We start from the raw sequence: 18,961 nt of genomic DNA, 5'->3' as shown, positions 1-18,961 counted from the left end.
GGGGAGGTGGAGAGGGAAAGGAGAGGGCGATGAGCTGGAATTAAAGGAGAAAACGGTTGCGAAGGATATTGAAAGGGCAGGGATTCCAATGCAGTCCATTCCAAGACATTCTAAGCGCGCACGTGTGGTTAAAAGCGTCCCGAAAAGAGTAGAAGACTAGAACATTTGCGGGGTAAAAAAAAAAAAAAAAAGCAAGGAAGGCAGCATAAAGCAAGCAAGCAAGCAAGCAAGAAAATGTTTGAGGAACGGACGACAGCGGAAAACCTGATCAGATGCCAGTAGACCACGATGTAATGGGATGGTTAGAGGGCAGGGAGGGAGTGATGAGAGGTACAGGACGGCGCCTGCCCCCAAAGGGGTGTCTGGCACGGTAGAACCGGACACTGGTACCTGTGCTGTCGGCCACGTTGCCCACGGAAGACGCCATCTGGAGCTTCTTGAGGGAGAGCAAGAAGGGGGTAATTGACTCCAACTGCTGCCACTACTGGCAAGAATGTTTCTGGAGGTAGTAGGAAGAGGACAGCAGCTGTATCAGTGTTTTGGAAGGTTTAAGCGGCGGCAGCAGTTAACAGGCTTCGAACCTTGGGAACTCTAGTTGGCCATCTACCTCTCACGGTCTTGAAATGGCGGCGACGGCTCCTCGGCCGAAACAACACGGGCCGGAACTACTTTCTGTTACAATCAAGTACCCTCGCGGAGGTAGCACGGTAACCAGCGCTACCAACAAAATGACTAACATCAAAGTCACTGGTTCTTAGGTAACCTTCCGCGCAGGGCCCATTGCGACAAACATGATTGTGTCGAGAGCGCATGCGACAACCCTGTCAACCCGACTCCCAGTTAGGGCATTCAGTGGAGCAGGCGAGTCCCAAGTTTTTCAAGAGTGAGGCGGAAGGGTAAAAAAATATTCACACATACGTCGGATACATTTTTGCCAAAGTGGTAAAGTATAAGTCTGTTTGTTACCTACTCAATAATGTCAGTGTTAACAGAAATGCCAGAGGCGTCTAAAAAAGTTTAGCCAACTTTATTCGGACAAGAAAGGATAGTTACAAAGCTGATGGGTCAATTCTGAACAAGAAAATTAAAATGATTGTATTTCAAAGACGGAATTGTTCAAAACGATGGGGGAGAGGATTTGGATTTGAACACACTATAATTCTGACTCCACCCACTGATTTAAGCACTTTGCTGAAAAAGACTGATACTTTCGCAGGGCCAAATGAACACAAACATCTCCGATTTCGGTCATGTAACCCGAAATTTCAAAATCGTTTCGGTACTCAGGCGAGTTTTGCCCACAGTAATAGGGCAAGTGCAGAGAGTTTGCACGCCAAAAGCTACCATAAAAATCTTTAAAATGATTCATTTCTGTCAAAATTCGTGACTTTCTGTGACTTCGTTTCTACCAAATAGCCCTGCAAATTGTCACAATTTGTGATTCCATTAAGCTCAAGGTACTTCAACAATGCTAAATGAATTCATTTGCCATCTACCTAAATCTAGATTGTCATGAATTGTCCTCCTTTCAAATCAGCTCTTATGATCCTCCTGCAGTTTCAAGTCCAGTGTTCATTTTTGTCACATTGTTATTAATTTATACCTTATCTTTTGTTCCAGAAAGATTTAAGGTAGCTTGTCACTTCAGCAAGAAATCATTACAAGCCACTGGAGGCTACAAGTTGGATCTCTCAGAGCCTTGTGATTTCAAAAAGTCCTTGATTTAAGAAACCAGGTCAGTGAATTTCTTGATAAACTTTCTACTACCTAGTCCCTTGACAACATCAAAAAATAACAACTCAGGGACATACTGAATCCTCAATTTCTTAGACCTACTTGACAAACTGATAATTATGGATATGAACACAAGAAAATTCATAATGTTGCTAATTTTCCCATCCAATAATAAAAAAATCACATGCAGTAAAAAGACAAAATTCACTACACAAACTCTCCTGGAAATTGGCACCAAAATGTCTTGTAATTTGATTCAGTGGTAACCCCCCCACACACACACACACACATACAAGTGCCCCATCTATGGGAAATAAACTCAAGCTTTTCAAATTTCAAAACAGACTTCTCAGATTCCTCTGGCAGATGTTTATGCCTTAGTGATTAGCGGGTACTAGTTAATTAGGCAGAACTCTTCTTGTTAAATGCCAGGTCATGCTCTCAGTCAGGCAGGCTATTTAGCTCACAGATACTTGTGGTCTAATGTTTCTTCTTCTGAGAGAACAGTCACAGGATGTTATGATACATTTTGCCGCTATGGAAAGCTGGATGGTAGAGCTCTCAGTGACTCAGTAAGAAAACCCTTGAAGAACTCCAACCAGGTACCTTCCAGAAATAACTCATAGAAGGTTTAGTTTGAAGTACTTATTCATCAGACAAGCATACCTTCTTCAGCCACTCAAGTAACATTTACTAGAATCTCTATGTGCAAGGCACTATAGGGAACATAAAATGAACAAGATAAGATCCTAGCCCTCAAGGAACTTGAAGCCTACTTTGATAGACACAAAAAGCCACTGGGGCTGGGCGTGTTGCTGCATGCCTGTAATCCCAGCAGCTGGAGAGGCTGAGACAGGAGGATCGAAAGTTCAAACCAGCCTCAGCAATTTAGCGAGGCCCTAAGCAACTTAGTGAGACCCTCTCTTAAAACATAAAAAAAATGTAAAAGGGGCTGGGGATGTGACCCTGAGTTCAGTCCCTAGTACCCCCCCATAAAAAAACCACTGGAGAACAATAGAGAAGATTATTATTTAGGCAATTAAATACGCTAGTTTCTAAATATCTGGGGAGGGAACAGTCACTTCAAACTGGAGGGGGTGGATGAAGAACACTTGACCTGAGCATTGAAGGAGGTGCTTTAGTGTGTTTCTTCTTTTTCACACTGATTTGGTTTTTTTTTTCCTTTGCTGCCTTTAGCAATTTGAAATTTAGAACCATCTGTAAATAAATCAAATACTTCTTCAACTCAATCCCAAACTTTGCCACTCAAATAACACCAATAATGGCCTATTAATTTTCTGTTGCTGTGTAACAAATTACCACAAATTTATGGACTTATAACACATTGTACAGTAGTAGCACCAGTGCTGGAGAAGGGAGTGGAGAGACATGCTGTCCCATCAAAGCAGCTGGAAAATGATTCTAAAGGCTAAGTGAAACTGAAAAAATACACAATCCAGCCTCCCACACTCTCCAGATAAGTGGTGATAGTATTCCAGAAAGAACTTAAGACTAAAACCTTCCAAGAAAAAAAAAAAAAACTTCGAGAAATCTTTTAACCTGAATAAAAAAGTAAGAGAAAAACTAATTTCATGGTAGTAGAACCATCACTAGCCAATGAATTTGGAAAAAGATGACTTCTTTTTTTTTTCTGTTGTTGTGCTGGAGATTTGAACCCAGGGCATTGTGCATGCAAGGCACACACTTTGCCAACTGAGTTGTATCCCCAGTGATGATTTCTTATTTGGTAGCCACTATGATAAAGATACGGCGAGCTGTAATATCAACAGTGAAGCTGGAAAAGGTGAAATAAATAAATACAGATCAAACAAGAAAAAACTAAGGGCTACCATTTTAATGGTGACTTTCTGCAAAACAAAAGCAGAAAGGCAACCAGGAATACACCTTCCTGAGCTCTTCCCAATGAAGATGCCTTTTCCTCTCCTTGGCACCAATAGTCATTGCGAGAAAAATGAAGATGTCAAAGCTCAAAGACCAATAAGGTCCACTTCCCTCCATAATCCCCACTTGGTTTCTTGATCAACAAACTGTGAGAAAATGCATATCCAATGGAGATGAGAGGCAAAGCCTTGGTTCATTCTTCCAATCTAAGTCCATCATGGAATGATATTCAAAAAGATTTTTACAATCTGCAGCCTGAAACTCTGGGTAAAGAGCAAAATAATTCTTTAAAAATTTCAGAATTTCAGAATGGAAACTTGCATCTTTACTTTGGTTAACATGTGCCTGTGGTTATTGAACTTGGGCCATAAGACAATATTTCATTTTCTGTTCCTTTAGATGAGAGTCTCTTTCATTTGAAAGGAATTCATGGCAATTGTCTAGACAGTTTTCCCATGGAAGTTTCTGAAGTTTATTCTCAAGTAGAAAGAAATGTTTTCCCTAAACATGAGAATCAGATAGACCAGGACCTGGTTGTTGCTTCAGCAATCTTTGTGGGCCTGTCTATAAGTGACTTGTTCATTGGCATCATAGGAGTTTCACTGCAGAGCCCAAGTGCATCATAAGGACATTCCTCACTCTCCTCATTGTTTCCTCCAATGCACACTAAGCAAATCCAAAAGAACTTCAGTGGGCTTACTACCACAGACCTCTGTGTGTCTGACACTATGCACTATCATTTAAATTTTAAATTTAAATTATGTTCCTAGGGTTGCAAGAGTTTATGAATCCATGCAATAGTGGTCATATGGTTTTGACAAGCCATACAGAGGAGCTGAAACAACTTTTGAAACAAGGTTGGTATTTAGGACCAGTCACATGGTAGAAGGCAGAATGGAAGCTAGCAAATGTGCTAGGTGGTCGTTTTTTGTTCAGGATAGTCCTGATGACCATTATCTTTTAAGCTCAAGCTTTCACTTCTATAGTAAAACACTTCACACTAGAATTGAACACTCAAATGATAGGTTTTGCTTTAATGAACAACCAGATGTGGAAGGACAATGAGTTGTTCTAATTAAAAATTCAACCAGGGACTCTGAAAATGGAGCTTTTTGTTATTCAAAGTCTCAGTTTCCTGGATCTGCAATTTACCCTGACAGATGGACCGATTCAATATCAGAATTCATGTAAGTTTATTCATTGCAGTACATGTATCATTTGTTTTATGTCAGTATACTCCAGAATATAGCTATTTCAAAAACTTTCTGTACCAAACAAAACAAAGGATTATTTACAGGAGTAGCATTGCTGAGGAATTATGAGAACCTTACAACTTGCACTTTGAGATAAGGAAAAAGGGATTGAAATACAATTTATAAAACTTCCATTGTTATAAACATCATTTGCTGTCCAAACTTTCAGTTGTATGTATAAAAGATCCACTGTGATTTTTATGCATTGAAAGCACACATCATGGACTGGATTTGTAGTTTAGTGGTAAAGCGCTTGCCTAGCACGTGTGAGACACTGGGTTTGAATCTCAGTACCACATAAAAATAAACAAATAAAATAAAGGTATTGGGTCCATCTACATCTAAAAAAATATTTTAAAAAAGAAAGCACATATCATGTGTATTCAACCAGAAATAAAATTGAATGAATGAAAATTTTAGAATAAAATTTATCTGGAGCTGGGGTTGTGCCTCAGTGGTAGAGCACTTACTTGGTTCAATTCTCAGCACCACGTATAAATAAATGAATAAAATAAAGGTCTGTCAGCATCTAAAAAAATTAGATAAAAAACAATTGTTTTAAAAAAAGTTGTTATCTCTTTGAATAATCCATTTTTAAAAGATAGTGTTGAAGAAACAAACCTGTGTAATAAAATACAGAATTTACACATACACTGGAAATGATTTTTAATCTTATACTTTAGAAAAATTTAGAATTATGAATTAACATAATTTGGGGTAATGAAACAGATCTGCAGCATATCTTAGAACACCCTTTTCTTAATTATTTTAAGGTTGTGCTAATCTTTTGATTGTGAAAAGTTGAATTTTTTTTTTGTTGTTGTACTAGGGATTTAACCTAGGGGCAATTTACTACTGAGCAACATCCCCAGCCCTATTTTATTTTCAATTTTGATACATGGTCTCACTAAGTTGCTTAAGTTCTTGCTAAATTGCTAAAGCTGGCTTCAAACTTGCAATCCTCCTTACCTCAGCCTCTTGAGCCACTGGGATTACATGCATGTGCCACCATGCCTGGCTTGGTTTGTTTATTTTTTAAAATGACCTTACATTTTAAAAGTCTTTTAAAAAAATGTATGCTACCAATTTAGAAATTGTTGCCTTTTCTGTTATTAAACTCTGATACAAATTGGTATAACATAAAAAGACAACTAGAACTATGATTGAAGTATTAGATGGTCTTAGATCCCTATGATACTGTTTTTGGTGTATACTTTGGAAAATTTTTATCTTACTCTCATTTGTTTAATATTATATTGGATAGAAATTGTACAACTAAATTTCATAAATGGATTCAATTCTCATGCAACATTAAAGTTTATACAAAGTGTAAATAGATTTGGATAAAAAGGAAACATTGTTTAAAAAGAAAAAACATTGTTTTGAAGTTCAATTCATATTTTTTAATATAGTCACTATTATATATGCTAGATTTTACCCTTGCCTCCAACAAAAGACTCCCACTGAAAAATTGTGGCAAGTGTAGAATATTACACAAGGAAAATATTAAAACCATATCAGATATACAGGAGTCTTATTACCTACTATATATACTGACATTAAAAAGAGTTTTGTTTGTTTCTTTTTAATTTAGCTGTTTCAAGTAATATGAAATCAATCACTTTTTTCTCTGAATCAGTAATCATAGGAGGAATTATTCCCAACATTTTTTAGTTATTTTTAGGTGCAGAGTGCATAATCATTGCACAATACTGTAATGTAGTGTTTTGGGATGGCCCTGTTCAGAAATGTTTCCAGTTACAAAAACAACTTTAAAAATGTGTCCTTTTCAGATGACACATGTAACTTGAGGTGTTTCTTCCTTCTTTGTCACTTATTAAGTTCTCCTACCCTATCCTTACCCCCCATTTAAACACAGAAATAAAGATCTTTAGTCAAACTTAATGTCTTCATCATTCAAACATTTATGTGTCCCCACTTTCCTCTCTAATTTTTATTATTTTGTGATGCTAGGGATCTAACTCAGGGCCGTGCATATAGATAGTAGGCAAGTGCTCTACCGCTGATCCACATTCCAAGCCCTTTTTATTTTTTATTCTGAGAGAGGATCTCACTAAATTTCCCAGGCTGGCATCAAACTTGAGATCCTCCTGCTTAAGCCTCCTGAGTCTCTGGAATTACAGACTTGTGCCACCATTCCCAGTCCCTGTTTGTTTTGTTTTGGTACTGGGAATTGAACCCAGTAGTACTAAGTCCCCAACCCTTTTTTATTTTATTTTTTTCATTTTGAGATAGGGTCTTACTATGTTGCTTAGGGCCTTGCTAAATTGCTGAGGTTGGCCTTGAACTTGGGATCATCCTGCCTCAGCCTCCTGGGCCCCTGGGAATACAGGCGTGCATCACTGTACCCAGTTTCCCCATTTGTTTTTTAAGGTCAGAAGTAAAATACTACCAAGAGAAGGTATAGGTGCTGAGGCTGTAGGTCAGTGGTATAGAACTTGGGGCCTTGTGTTTGATACCCAGAACTGCAAAAAAAAAAAAAAAAAGGGTATTATGGTATTTTGAATTAAAGGGAAAGATATTTGATTTTAGTGAAATGTTGATTACTATTACAAAGTTTTTCACCTAATAAGATGGAATTTGGGGGCTGGGGTTGTGGCTCAGTGGTAGAACACTTGCCTAGCATGTGTGAGGCACTGGGTTTGAAAGTAAATTAATTAAATGTATTGTGTCCATCTATAACTATATATATATATATATATATATGTAAAAGATGAAATATATATATGTAAAAGATGAAATATATATATATATGTAAAAGATGAAATTTGGAGCCAAATGTGGTGATGCACACCTGTAATCCAAGGAACTCAAGAGGCTGAGACAGGAGGCTTCCAAACTGCAGGCCAGCCTCAGCAATTTAGCAAGACACCTTCTCAAAATAAAATAAGAGCTGGTGATGTAGCTCAGTGGTAGAGCATTTCTGGGTTCAATCCCTAGTACCACACCAAAAAATAGAATATGAAATGTGTTGTAATAGTGCAAGTGTTCATGTAGAGTATTTGGTTTAGGAATTATTATAAAGTTGTGAACATGTTATCCAATTAATACAGTGCATTTAAACTACCTTTTGGCAAATTATTTATTTGTAAACAATTAAAATATATATCTAGGATGTATAAAAAGTCCCTGTGCATCTATATTAGATGGAAGTATTGTCAGAGAGTGACTGTATATTAATAAATGTTAGAATGGCTTCTCCATGTTTCCAGAAGCACTTACATATATTCCCAAGAAACCATGATGCACCCAGGTCTTTGGACTGTGTCATGTGAACATAGCTTGTTATCTGTGTTTTCTTTGTGCTACCATGTGTTTAAGACCTAGCTATTTAGTTCACAATTATTCTGATTTTTCATCTGTTTTAAATTTGTACTTTTTTTTCTGGATGGCAAATATTAATACCCTTCTATTTCAGTCGGACAATTTTTGATGCATTTTTGTGTATGCATAACTCAAAATACTTAAAAGAAAAATGCCCTGTTATGGTACAATTATGTAATTGTTAGGTTCTAGTAGTGTATCAATGCAAATAAAAATATTTGACAAGAAATTAATTAAATTTACATACAGAAAGAAAGGGATATTGCAATGTTTTCTGTTTTTGTGTGGAGAGAGCTATTTAGTATATATATTATGTGAAAATTGACTATAAGACACTAAAATAATGGGGCACGGTGTTGCATACCTATAATCCCAGCAACTCTGGAGGCTGAGACAAGAGAATCGAGAGTTCAAAGGCAGCCTCAGCAGATTAGTGAGGTACTTAGCAACTCAGGGAGACCCTGTCTAAATAAAATATTTAAAAAGGGCTGGAGATGTTGCTCAGTGGTTAAGCACTCCTGGGTTCAATCCCTGGTACCAAAAAAAAAAAAAAGACACTAAAACACTGGCTAAGAATGAAGAGAAAGGACTGGGGCTAGGGCTCAGTGATAATGCACTCGCCAAGCATGTTGAGGCACTGGGTTCAATCCTCAGAGCCACATAAAAATAAAATGTAGGTATTGTGTACATCAACAACTAAAAAATATCTTAAAAAAAAGAATGAAGAGAAAAAAGAGATAAAACTTCATTCTTTTGTTTGGTCTAAATACATTTTAATTATGTTTTTAGATTCTATTGAATGGTAATTTAGCTGACATACGGGCACAACCTGGACCTGATTTTTAAATATGTGCCTCTAAAACTCTAAGCTCAAGGCAAAAAGTGAAATAAAACAAAACAGGAAAGCTGTATCCATTTGCTATAATAAGTGGTTCGGGGTTGTTTCATATCAAATGTTTCATTACAAAACATGATAGAGGCTAGAGCTATTGTCAGGCTTGCTAGGACACTATTATGCATTTTTGCAAATAATAAAAGCTATTGAAAGTACTTTAAAATGCTCTCAGGAAACCTGTTCTCTTTCTAACTGCACAATAACATGAAATTTTAGGTCAAAATATTTATCACAGAAGCCAGGCATGGTGGCCTACGTCTATAATTCTAGCTACTCATGAGGCTGAGGCAGGAGGATTGCAAGTTCAAGGCCAGCCTGGACAATTTAATATAATCCTGTCTCAAAATAACAATGTAAAATGGCTAGAGATGTAGCTCAGTGCTCTAGGCCTTGGGTTTAATCCCCAGTACTGAAAATATATCTACTTTCCTCTCTTCATTTTTTTTTTGTGGTGCTAAGGGATCTAATTCAGGGCCTTGCACATAGATAGTAGACAAGCACTCTACCACTAATCCACATTCCCAGCCCTTTTTATTTTTTGTTTTGATACCGAGTCTCACTACATTACCGAGGCTGGCCTCAAACTTGAGATTTGCATATGTATACAGCAAATATGTATGTATGTATGTATGTATATATATATATATGTATGTATCACAGGAAATTGTCATAGAACTAAAAATAGTTTTAAAGAGAAGCAACTACAAAGGCATTCATTGTTCTTGAAGAACAGTATGTACCATATAGAAAATAAGATATGAAGTATAATTGAGCTAGGCATGGTGGAGCACACCTGTAATCCCAGCAGCTCGGGAGGTTGAAGCAGGAGGATCATGAGTTCAAAGCAGCCTCAGCAACTAAGGCTCTAAGAAACTTGGTGAGTCCCTTTCTCAAAATAAAATATAAAAAGTTCTGGGGATGTGGCTCAGTAATTAAGTCCCCCACCCCCTTCAATCCCCGGTACCAAAAAGAAAAAAAAAAAAAAACATATAATTTCTGAGCAAGTACTGTTGAAACAGGATGAAATTACTAAAATCTTAGTTTATGTGCAATGTCTCTGTTTATGGTACAAGTCTAAATATTTTCTTTAAAATGCCCTCAGAAATGTCCATTGAAATTATTGTGTATTTCACACTCTATATAAGAGATACTGCTTTACAAATGATTCAAAATATATATATTTTATTTTATTTGTTCTAATTAGTTGTACATGACAGTAGAATACATTTATACATTTTGATAGATCATACATGCATAGAGTGTAATCTCTCATTTTTCTGATTATACATATTGCAGGATCACATCAGTCATGCAGTTATATATGTACATGAGGTAATAATGTCTGTTTCACTCTACTATCATTCCTTCCCCCATACCCCTTCCCCTCCCTTCACTCCCCTCTACCTAATATAAAGTAACTCTATTCTTCCCTATCCCTCCCCCATTGTGAATTAGCTTCTGCATATCAGAGAAAACATTCGGTCTTTGGGTTTTTTGGGATTGACTCATTTTTTCACTTAGCATGATATTCTCTAACTCCATCCATTTGCCAGCAAATGCCAGAATTTCATTCTTCTTTAAAGCTGAGTAATATTCCATCATGTGTGTCTCTGTATGTGTGTGTGTGTGTGTATCACTTTTTCTTTATTCATTCATCTGTTGAAAGACATCTAGGTTGGTTCCATAGTTTAGCTATTGTGAATTGAGCTGCTATAAACATTGATGTGGCTGTGTCACTGTAGTATGTTGATTTTCAGTCCTTTGATTATGAACCAAGGAGTGGGATAACTGGGTCAAATGGTGGTTCCATTCCAAGTGTTCTTAGGAATCTCCATACTGCTTTCCATAATGGTTGTACCAATATGCATTCCCACCAGCAATATATGAGTGTACCTTTTCCCCCACATCCTTGCCAACATTTATTGTTGCTTGTATTCTTGATAATTGCCATTTGATTGAAGTGAGATGAAATCTTAGAGTAGTTTTGATTTGCTTTTCTCTAATTGCTAGATTACCTGGTCAATAAATGGGCTAAGGAATAGAACAGACACTTCACAGCAGAAGATATACAATCGGTCAATAAATCTATGAAAAAATGTTCAAAATATGTTTTTCATTTCAATTTTAGTGCTTTTTCATCAAATGCACATTCTTAATTTGAGAATGAAATCATACTACCAGCAATAGACAGTTTTGTTGATACTCTAATAAGGAACAATGACCACTTCCATAGATTACTTTAAATTTCTAAAACCTAGAACCACACTCACAAAAGAATATTTATAACAAACCTCTCTGTGGAATTAAAATAACTATTCAAAGAAACTAGAGAGGTTTTTTTATAGATATCCTTTTGTGTCTGTGATTCTAGGTATCAAACTCAACCTGGCACATGCTAAGCAAGTGCTCTACCATTGAGCTACATTCCCTGCCCTAAAGATCCTTTATATTAATTAGTTAGAACATGAAAATATATGTAGTTGTTGTATCTGAAAAGTGTTCCAAACTCTAAATCTAGAGATGATGAAAAATTCTTATAGATGGAATGGAGATAGAGCTCAGTGGTAGAGTACTTGCCTAGTAGCATGCTTGAGGCCCTGGATTCCATTCCCAGCACTGCAAAAAAGAAAAAAAAGATAAAGAAAAAAAAATTGCCATAGAATTTTGTAATATATATACATATTGGATTAAAGAAAATGTATAGTCATGTTGGTGTGTTATGAAATTAATACTTACAGACTGCCTTATTTCACACTTTTCCTATAAGTTTCAAATGAGGTGTGTATCATTGTACTTATAATGAGTGAATTATCCCAAGTACATAGATTTGAACATGTGTTTTGGTTTGTAAACAGTAGTAATTCCAGAAATTAATTTTATAAGAATTTATGTATCTACTTCTAAATACAGTGAATAGCCGGACACAGTGGTGCACACCTATAATCCCAGCAGCTCCAGAGGCTGAGGCAGGAAGATCACAAGTTCAAGACCAGCCTCAGCAATTCAGCAAGGCCCTCAACAACTTAGTGAGACCTTGTCTCAAAATTTAAAAAGCAGGGGAAGGGACTGGGGATGTAGCTTGGTAGTTAAGCGCACCTGGGTTTAATCCAGTACCAAAAAAAAAAAAAAAAAAAAAGTGAAAAAAAAGTGAATGAACAAATACAACGTAAAATTTATCATCTTAGCCATTTTAACTGAACAGTTAAGTAATCTCACATTGTTGTGCAAGAAATCACCATCTTGCAAAACTGAAACTCTATATCCATTGAAAAATAATTTCAGTCAGTTGCAATGGGGCATGCCTATAATCCAAGATACTTGGGAGGCTGAAGCAGGAGGATCAGAAGTTCAAGGCCAGCCTGAGCAAGTAACTAGAGAGACCCTGTCTCAAACCAAAAATTTTAAATGGGCTGGGGATATAACCAGTGGTAGAGCCCTTGCCTTGCAAGTGTGAGGCCTATACTCAATCCCCAGTACTGAAAAAAAAAGAGAGAGAGAAAAATGACTCCCCATGTCCCCCTCCCATCAGCCCCTAGTAACCACATTCTACTTTGTTTCTTGAATTTGACTGCTTTAGATACCCCCATATGAGTGGAATAATACAGTGCTTATATTTTTGTGACTGACAAGCCCAGTCCCTTTTAGAGCTCAGCTGATTAGGTCAGGTTCACTCAGGATTATTTCAATATTTTTTTTTCAGTACTAGGGATTGAACCCAGGGGCACTGTACAACTGAACTATATCCCCAGTCCTTTTTGTTTTGAGACAGGGTGTATGCTAAGAGGCTAAGGCTGGTCTGGAGCTTATGATCCTGCCTCAGCTTTCTAAATCCCTGGGATTATAGGAGTGAAACCACAGCACCTGGATTCTTTCTTTCTTTCTTTTTTTAATTTTTTTTTTTTTTTAGTACTGATGATTGAACCCAGGAGCACTTTGCCATCAAACTACATTCCCAGTTCATTTTTAAATATTTTGTTTTGAGACAAGATCTTGCTAAATTGCTAAGGCTACCCTCAAATTTGTGATCCTCCTGTTTCAGCCTCCCGAGTAGCTGGGATTACAGGTATGGACCACCCCAACAAGCTTTATTTCTATTATTAATAATTTTTACAAGTCAGCTGATATGAGGCCTTAATTACTTCTGCACAATCCCTTCCCATCCATGTCTAGAGTTTGACTAAATAACTGGAACAAAGTGTTTGCACACTAGTGTGGGTGGGATACTGGGGGCCATCTTAGAATTCTGCCTACCCACAGAAGGCAATGAGGGAGACTGCTAAGGGGTTGGGGGAGGCTGTCAGACAGTTTCATACACTGAATTCAACTATTGTATACAGTATTAGTCCTTTCAGTTTGCTATATGTAGAATTCTAGGCAATAGGGTACTGAAAAAGACTAAAACAGTTGGATTCCATAATGGTCAAGGTAATCAAGTTCTTGCCTCAGAGTAACTGAAGGATTTGGAAGAAGAAAACAAAAACAAGAGAAGTAAATTAACTAAGACTAAAAAGCCATTGATAATTTCATCTCCTGCCCTATGTAAGGAGCAGAGTAGAGATATTAGTGATAGGGAACCCCATTCTCAAAGATCCTTACAGTTGCTTCTTCAGTGAAGAGATGGACCATAAAAAAGCATAAACAGAAAGGAAAAACTGACCAGGCTTCCTATTGCATGCTGAAAATAGGTGAAAGGGTGTAGCACAGAGCTGGAAGAACACATGTGGGATATCAAAATAGCTCTGGAATTCATCCTCCACCTCCATTGCCAATGCCACTCCCCTCATACTGGCTCAGGCAATTACAACAGCTCTCTATCTGGTCTCTGGGGTTCTAGACCTAGCTGACTGTAATATTCTTCACTTGACCTTAGGAAATCTGAAATACAAGCCACAATTAAGTCAATACCCTGCTTAACATCCTTGTTGGTTGTGCACCACCTAGTTTCATGCCTGAGGCCCTCCATGTGTCAGCTCCGTTTACTAATCCAGCCTTGTCTGGTGCCACATCTCCCTGTACACACACTTGGCATCACTCATGCTGATTTCACTTCCCTAAAAAGATCAGGCTATTTCACGCATCCAGCCTTGCCTTTTCCCTCCATCCTATTCTGCTTAGGAAATCCTTGCATATTCTTCATTCTCCTCTCCCCAAGTAGACACTGGCATCTTGCCCACAATCTCTCTCTCCACTCTATTTCCTGGCTCTCATTCTAGGGGATCCCATTGTCCATGGAGATGACCCAAATAACAACACCACACTCACATCCATACTTGTCTCTCTTCCATCTTCTTGCTCAAGTTCCACCTACTGACTTGTGTCCTGAATACCATTTTCTTAAATCTCTTTCAGAATCTTGGCCCATTAAGTATCTCTGCCTTCTCTGATTTCAACCTGTGTTACCTTTTCTCAGCTCAAACATGCTAGGGTCTCACCCATTAAAAGCAAGTATTTTCTGCAGTACTGGTTTAATGATCATGAATTCTTTTAGTCTATCATTCTTGTGGAAAGTTTTCATTTTTTTCTTCAATTCTGAATGATAGCTTTGCTGGATATGGCAACCTTGGCTGGCAATTGCTTTTTCAGAGTTTGGATTATCTCATTCCAAATCCTCCTGGCTTTTAGTGTCTGAGTTCAGAAGTCTGAAGTGAGTTTTGTTGGTTTACCTCTAAATGTGACCTGACATTGCATTCCACTTTTACATATAACTATAATGCACCAATATAAATGAATAAATAAATAAATAATAACCAAATTGATGGAAGACCAACAGAGTAGAGGAAGGAGATGGGGGAGGAAAGAGGGAAGTAAAAGGAGAGGTAGTAGGGAAATAGAGCAAACTATATTATATGTATTTATCAATGTGCAAAATGAATCCCACTATTACATGCAACTATAATGCACTAATAAAAACGTTTAAAAAACAAAACAAAAAAAACTCTCCCTTAATTGTGAATGTTCATTAGATGCCAATTTCTCTTCTTACCATCTTGTCTTAAGCTCTCCAAATGGTAGTAGTCTACACTTCTGTTCACTTCCTTACATCCATTCATGCCTCAACTTACCTAAATACAATTCTACTGATATTGCTTTTGGCAAAGTGACTTCCAAACTGCCAAAGTTAAAAGCTACTTTTTTTGAGATGGAGTCTCACTCTGTTGCCCAGGCTGGCCTCCAAGCCCTGAGCTCAAGTGATTTCCCTACCTCAGTCTCCCAAGTAGCTGGGACTACAGGTGCACACAACCATACTTGGCCTACTTTTCACTCTTTGGATATTATTTGACTTATGTATCTGACACCACTGATCATTCCCTCCTCCTTGAAGTGGTCTTATTCCTTGGTTTCCAACCCATTGAATTCATCTGGTTTCCTGGTTATACTGTACGACTTCTATGACCATTCCTGATTGGTCTCTTTTTTGATCTCTTCCTCCTTCTACCACTTAAATGTTAATGTTCTCCAATGTTTCGTTAGGAATTGTGAAGGGTCTGAGATGTTACCCCACTGGCACAGTGAAGTACTTTATAGGTATTGTTACTAAAGAACATGAAGCACCTGGATCAGGGAAAAGAGTATTAACAGAACCAGGTTAACAATCAGAGTGATATTGCTATGTCAGTCTCCTACACTTAGACTCACAGGGGACACAATGAGAACTCATGGAAACTTTCTATGAGTGACAATTTTCACCTGATAGACGAGGGATGGATAAAAATGAATTTTCTTCATTTCATACAGGAGAGAGACCCTGCCCCCTTGGAAAAGGAGAGAGAAACTCTTTTTTTACCCAAAGTTTTTTTTTTAATGTAAATAGGGCCTTATGACTCCAACTTTTATAGCCTACAGACATCTCCAAAGTCTAGGCTTCATCCCTTTTGAAGTGTGAATACCTAGGGAAATAGTGCTCTATCTTCCTGGTAGCCAGAGACCAAGTCCTGACTATAACCATTTGTATCTCTTGGGAAGATATGAGATGTTTTATTACCCTTTCCAATCTGATTAGTTCAGTAAACAAATGGTATCCTCATGGTATATTAAAAGTAAAATATGTCTAGGGGAACTGAAAGCAAACATTACCTGTATCATATACATTCCTGTGTTTCAGGCTTTATTTCAAGGAGACAAAGAAATCCAGGCAAGTTTTCTTTCTCATACCCAGGATTCTTCTATGTTCTTATGTCACTCAACATGCTCTCCTAGGACCATTCCACCCACTCTTAACTGCTACTTGGATGCTAAGAACTTTAAATATCCCACTACCTGCTAGATATCTTTATCTCCAAGTACTACAGGCACCTGAAATACCACATGTTCAAAATGGAACTCTTCACTCCTGCCCCCAGACTCTTGTAGTCTCTACATGAATTGATAGCAGTACCATCTGTGTCACACTTGTGGCTGCCCTCAAATCTGAACAGTCTTTCTATAGAATTTCCACATTATGAGCCCATGCCTCTCCAGTGTTGAGTCAGAACTAGTCCCTTGTAGCTGACAGTCATGTGACTTAGATTTCTCCGATCAGAAACACCTGCATAACACTCTGATTCTGAACTAAGCTATATGAGGAAGCCTGCTCTATGTGGACTTTCCTTCCTTTCTCTGTCTTTTTTCCCTGTCAGGGAATTTCCAGTGTTTTCAAGGTTGACCTCTCACAGCTGCGGTGGTAGAAGTTTCCTTTTATCCTCTGGGTTGGGGAACCTGTATAATCTGGCTACTTCTACCATGGTTTGGGGCATTGTTTCTGGAAGCTTATCCTTTGACCTGGTTCTTCAGTTCTCCCAATAATTGTGGGAGACCCCAATATCATTTTTTTAAATGCCTTTTCTGCTTAGTCTGCCTGTGTTGGTATCAACTAATTTCTCTGACAAATACGCATCCCACCTCACAAAACAGGAACCTGGAGTCATCCTTGACTCTCCCTCACCACCAATATCCAAGCAGTCCTGGAGTCCTGCTAATTTTATCTTCTAATCACTTCTTGATTATTACCCTTCCTCTTTATCCCAATTACCACTTCCGTCCCTGGTTCTGACCCTGAAAATTTTTCATCTGGACTATTGCAATAGCCTCCTAATTAGTCTCCCTGACTACAGTCTTATTCTTCTTTCAATCAGATTTCATACTAATAGAGGGATTTATATAACACGTAAGTCCTGACTGTCATACATTTGCTTTAAATTCCAGTCCTCCCCACTACCTATTTTGGAATATTTGCTATTGCAAGATGGAACCACTTGCAATGTATGGTTGCACATGCACACGTGTGCAGGTACACACACACACACACAACACACACACACACACCTTTTATCTCTTGGCTCTGTGTCTTTACTTGTGTTGTTCTCTTAGCCTAAAATGAGCTTTCTTCTCTTTACTTAGAGACACTCCTCCTTACTTCAATACTACCTTGTATATGCATCCATCATTATACTTACAAGGAGGCACTGTAATTGCCTCTTTATTTGTCTATCTCCCCAGGTTAGATTGTGAGCTGTCTGAGGGGCAGATAAGATTTGAATTTATGTATGTGTGTCTCCTCAGTGCCTTTCTTAGTGCCCAGAATTTAGTATGCATAAAATAAATGTTGATAACTGATTAATACATTGACTGACTTAATTAAAACATCATCACATCTCAGTGAGAGTTTCTTTATAATTCCCCACCTTCCCATTTTCTGGATCTCTCTCTCCTTTTCTTTTTTCAGTTCAGGGGATTGAACGCAGGGGTGTGCTACCACTGAGCTATGTCTCCAGCACTTTTTGGGTTTTATTTTGGGATACGGTCTTGCTCAGTTGCTGAGGCTGACCTTGAACTTGTGGTCCTTCTGCCTCAGCCTCCAAATGGCTGGGATTACAGGCATATGTCAGTGCACCCAACTTGGATCTCATAAAGCAGCTAGTGTTTACTTCATCTTTGTACTTGGTACATTCCCTTTTTTAAAAAAAATTGATGTAACTTTTACATAATATAAAATTAAACTTTTTTTCCTCTGCAATAGTGGAGATGAAACCTAGGGCCTTGTGCATGCTTGGAAAATGCTCTACTACTGAGCTACACTCTCATCTGTTTTTATTTTTTTTAGAGAGAGTCTCACTAAATTGTCCAGGCGGCCTCAAACTTGAGGTCTTCTTGCCTCACCCTCCCAAGTAGCTGGGATTATAGGTGTATACCACCAACCCTGGCAAAATTAACCATTTTAAAGTGTAAAAATTCAGCCAGGCACAGTGGCACACACCTGTAATCCCAGCAACTTAGAAGGTTGGGGCAGGAAGATCACAAATTCAAGGCCAACCTAAGCAACTTAGTGAGACCCTGTCTCAAAATTTAAAAAAAAATTTAAATAAATAAAAAATAGAAAGGGCTGGGGACATGGCTCAGTGGTAAAATTCCTCTGGGTTCAATCCCCAGTACCCCAAAAAAGTGTACAATTTCAGTGAAATTTAGTATATTCACAATGTTGTATAAGCATCACCTCTGTATAGTTGCACAACATTTTTTTCATCAACCCAAATGGAAACCCTGCACTCATTAAGCAGTCATTCCCCATTTTCTCCAACTCCTAGTCATATGACAATCATTAATCTGCTTTCTGTCTATGAGTTTACCTGTTATGGACTTGATACAAATGGAATTGCACAATATATGATCTTTATGTCCATCTTTTCACATAGCACAATGTTTTTGAGGTTCATCCATGTTGTTGAATGTATCAGTACTTCACAACATTTTATGATGGAAATCATACTCTACTGTGTGAATATACCACATTTAAAAAAAATCTATTCAGCTGGGCACAGTGGCACATGCCTATAATCCCAGCAGCTCAGGAGACTGT

General features: G+C 37.8%; 1 protein-coding gene and 1 pseudogene across 3 annotated transcripts in view; one reads left to right on the top strand and one right to left on the bottom strand.

Moving 5' to 3' along the window:
* Ogt (O-linked N-acetylglucosamine (GlcNAc) transferase) overlaps positions 1 to 645 on the bottom strand; it is a 35,945-nt gene extending 35,300 nt beyond the window's left edge. For all 3 annotated transcript variants that reach the window (XR_007106362.1, XM_047535530.1, XM_047535531.1), the window contains exon 1: positions 391 to 645. Coding sequence is in view for 2 of the 3 variants with exons in the window: in XM_047535530.1 (XP_047391486.1) it covers positions 391 to 427 (37 nt within the window). In the remaining variant the exon portion in view is untranslated. The remainder of the gene's footprint in view (positions 1 to 390) is intronic.
* On the top strand, positions 624 to 4,939 carry LOC124971487 (suppressor of cytokine signaling 6-like; annotated as a pseudogene).
* Positions 4,940 to 18,961: the final 14,022 nt, after the last annotated feature.

This window comes from Sciurus carolinensis, chromosome X (assembly GCF_902686445.1).
Source record: "Sciurus carolinensis chromosome X, mSciCar1.2, whole genome shotgun sequence".
Lineage (NCBI taxonomy): Eukaryota > Metazoa > Chordata > Mammalia > Rodentia > Sciuridae > Sciurus > Sciurus carolinensis.
Note: the sequence above shows the minus strand (reverse complement) of the source record. Positions and strands in the feature narration are given on the sequence as shown.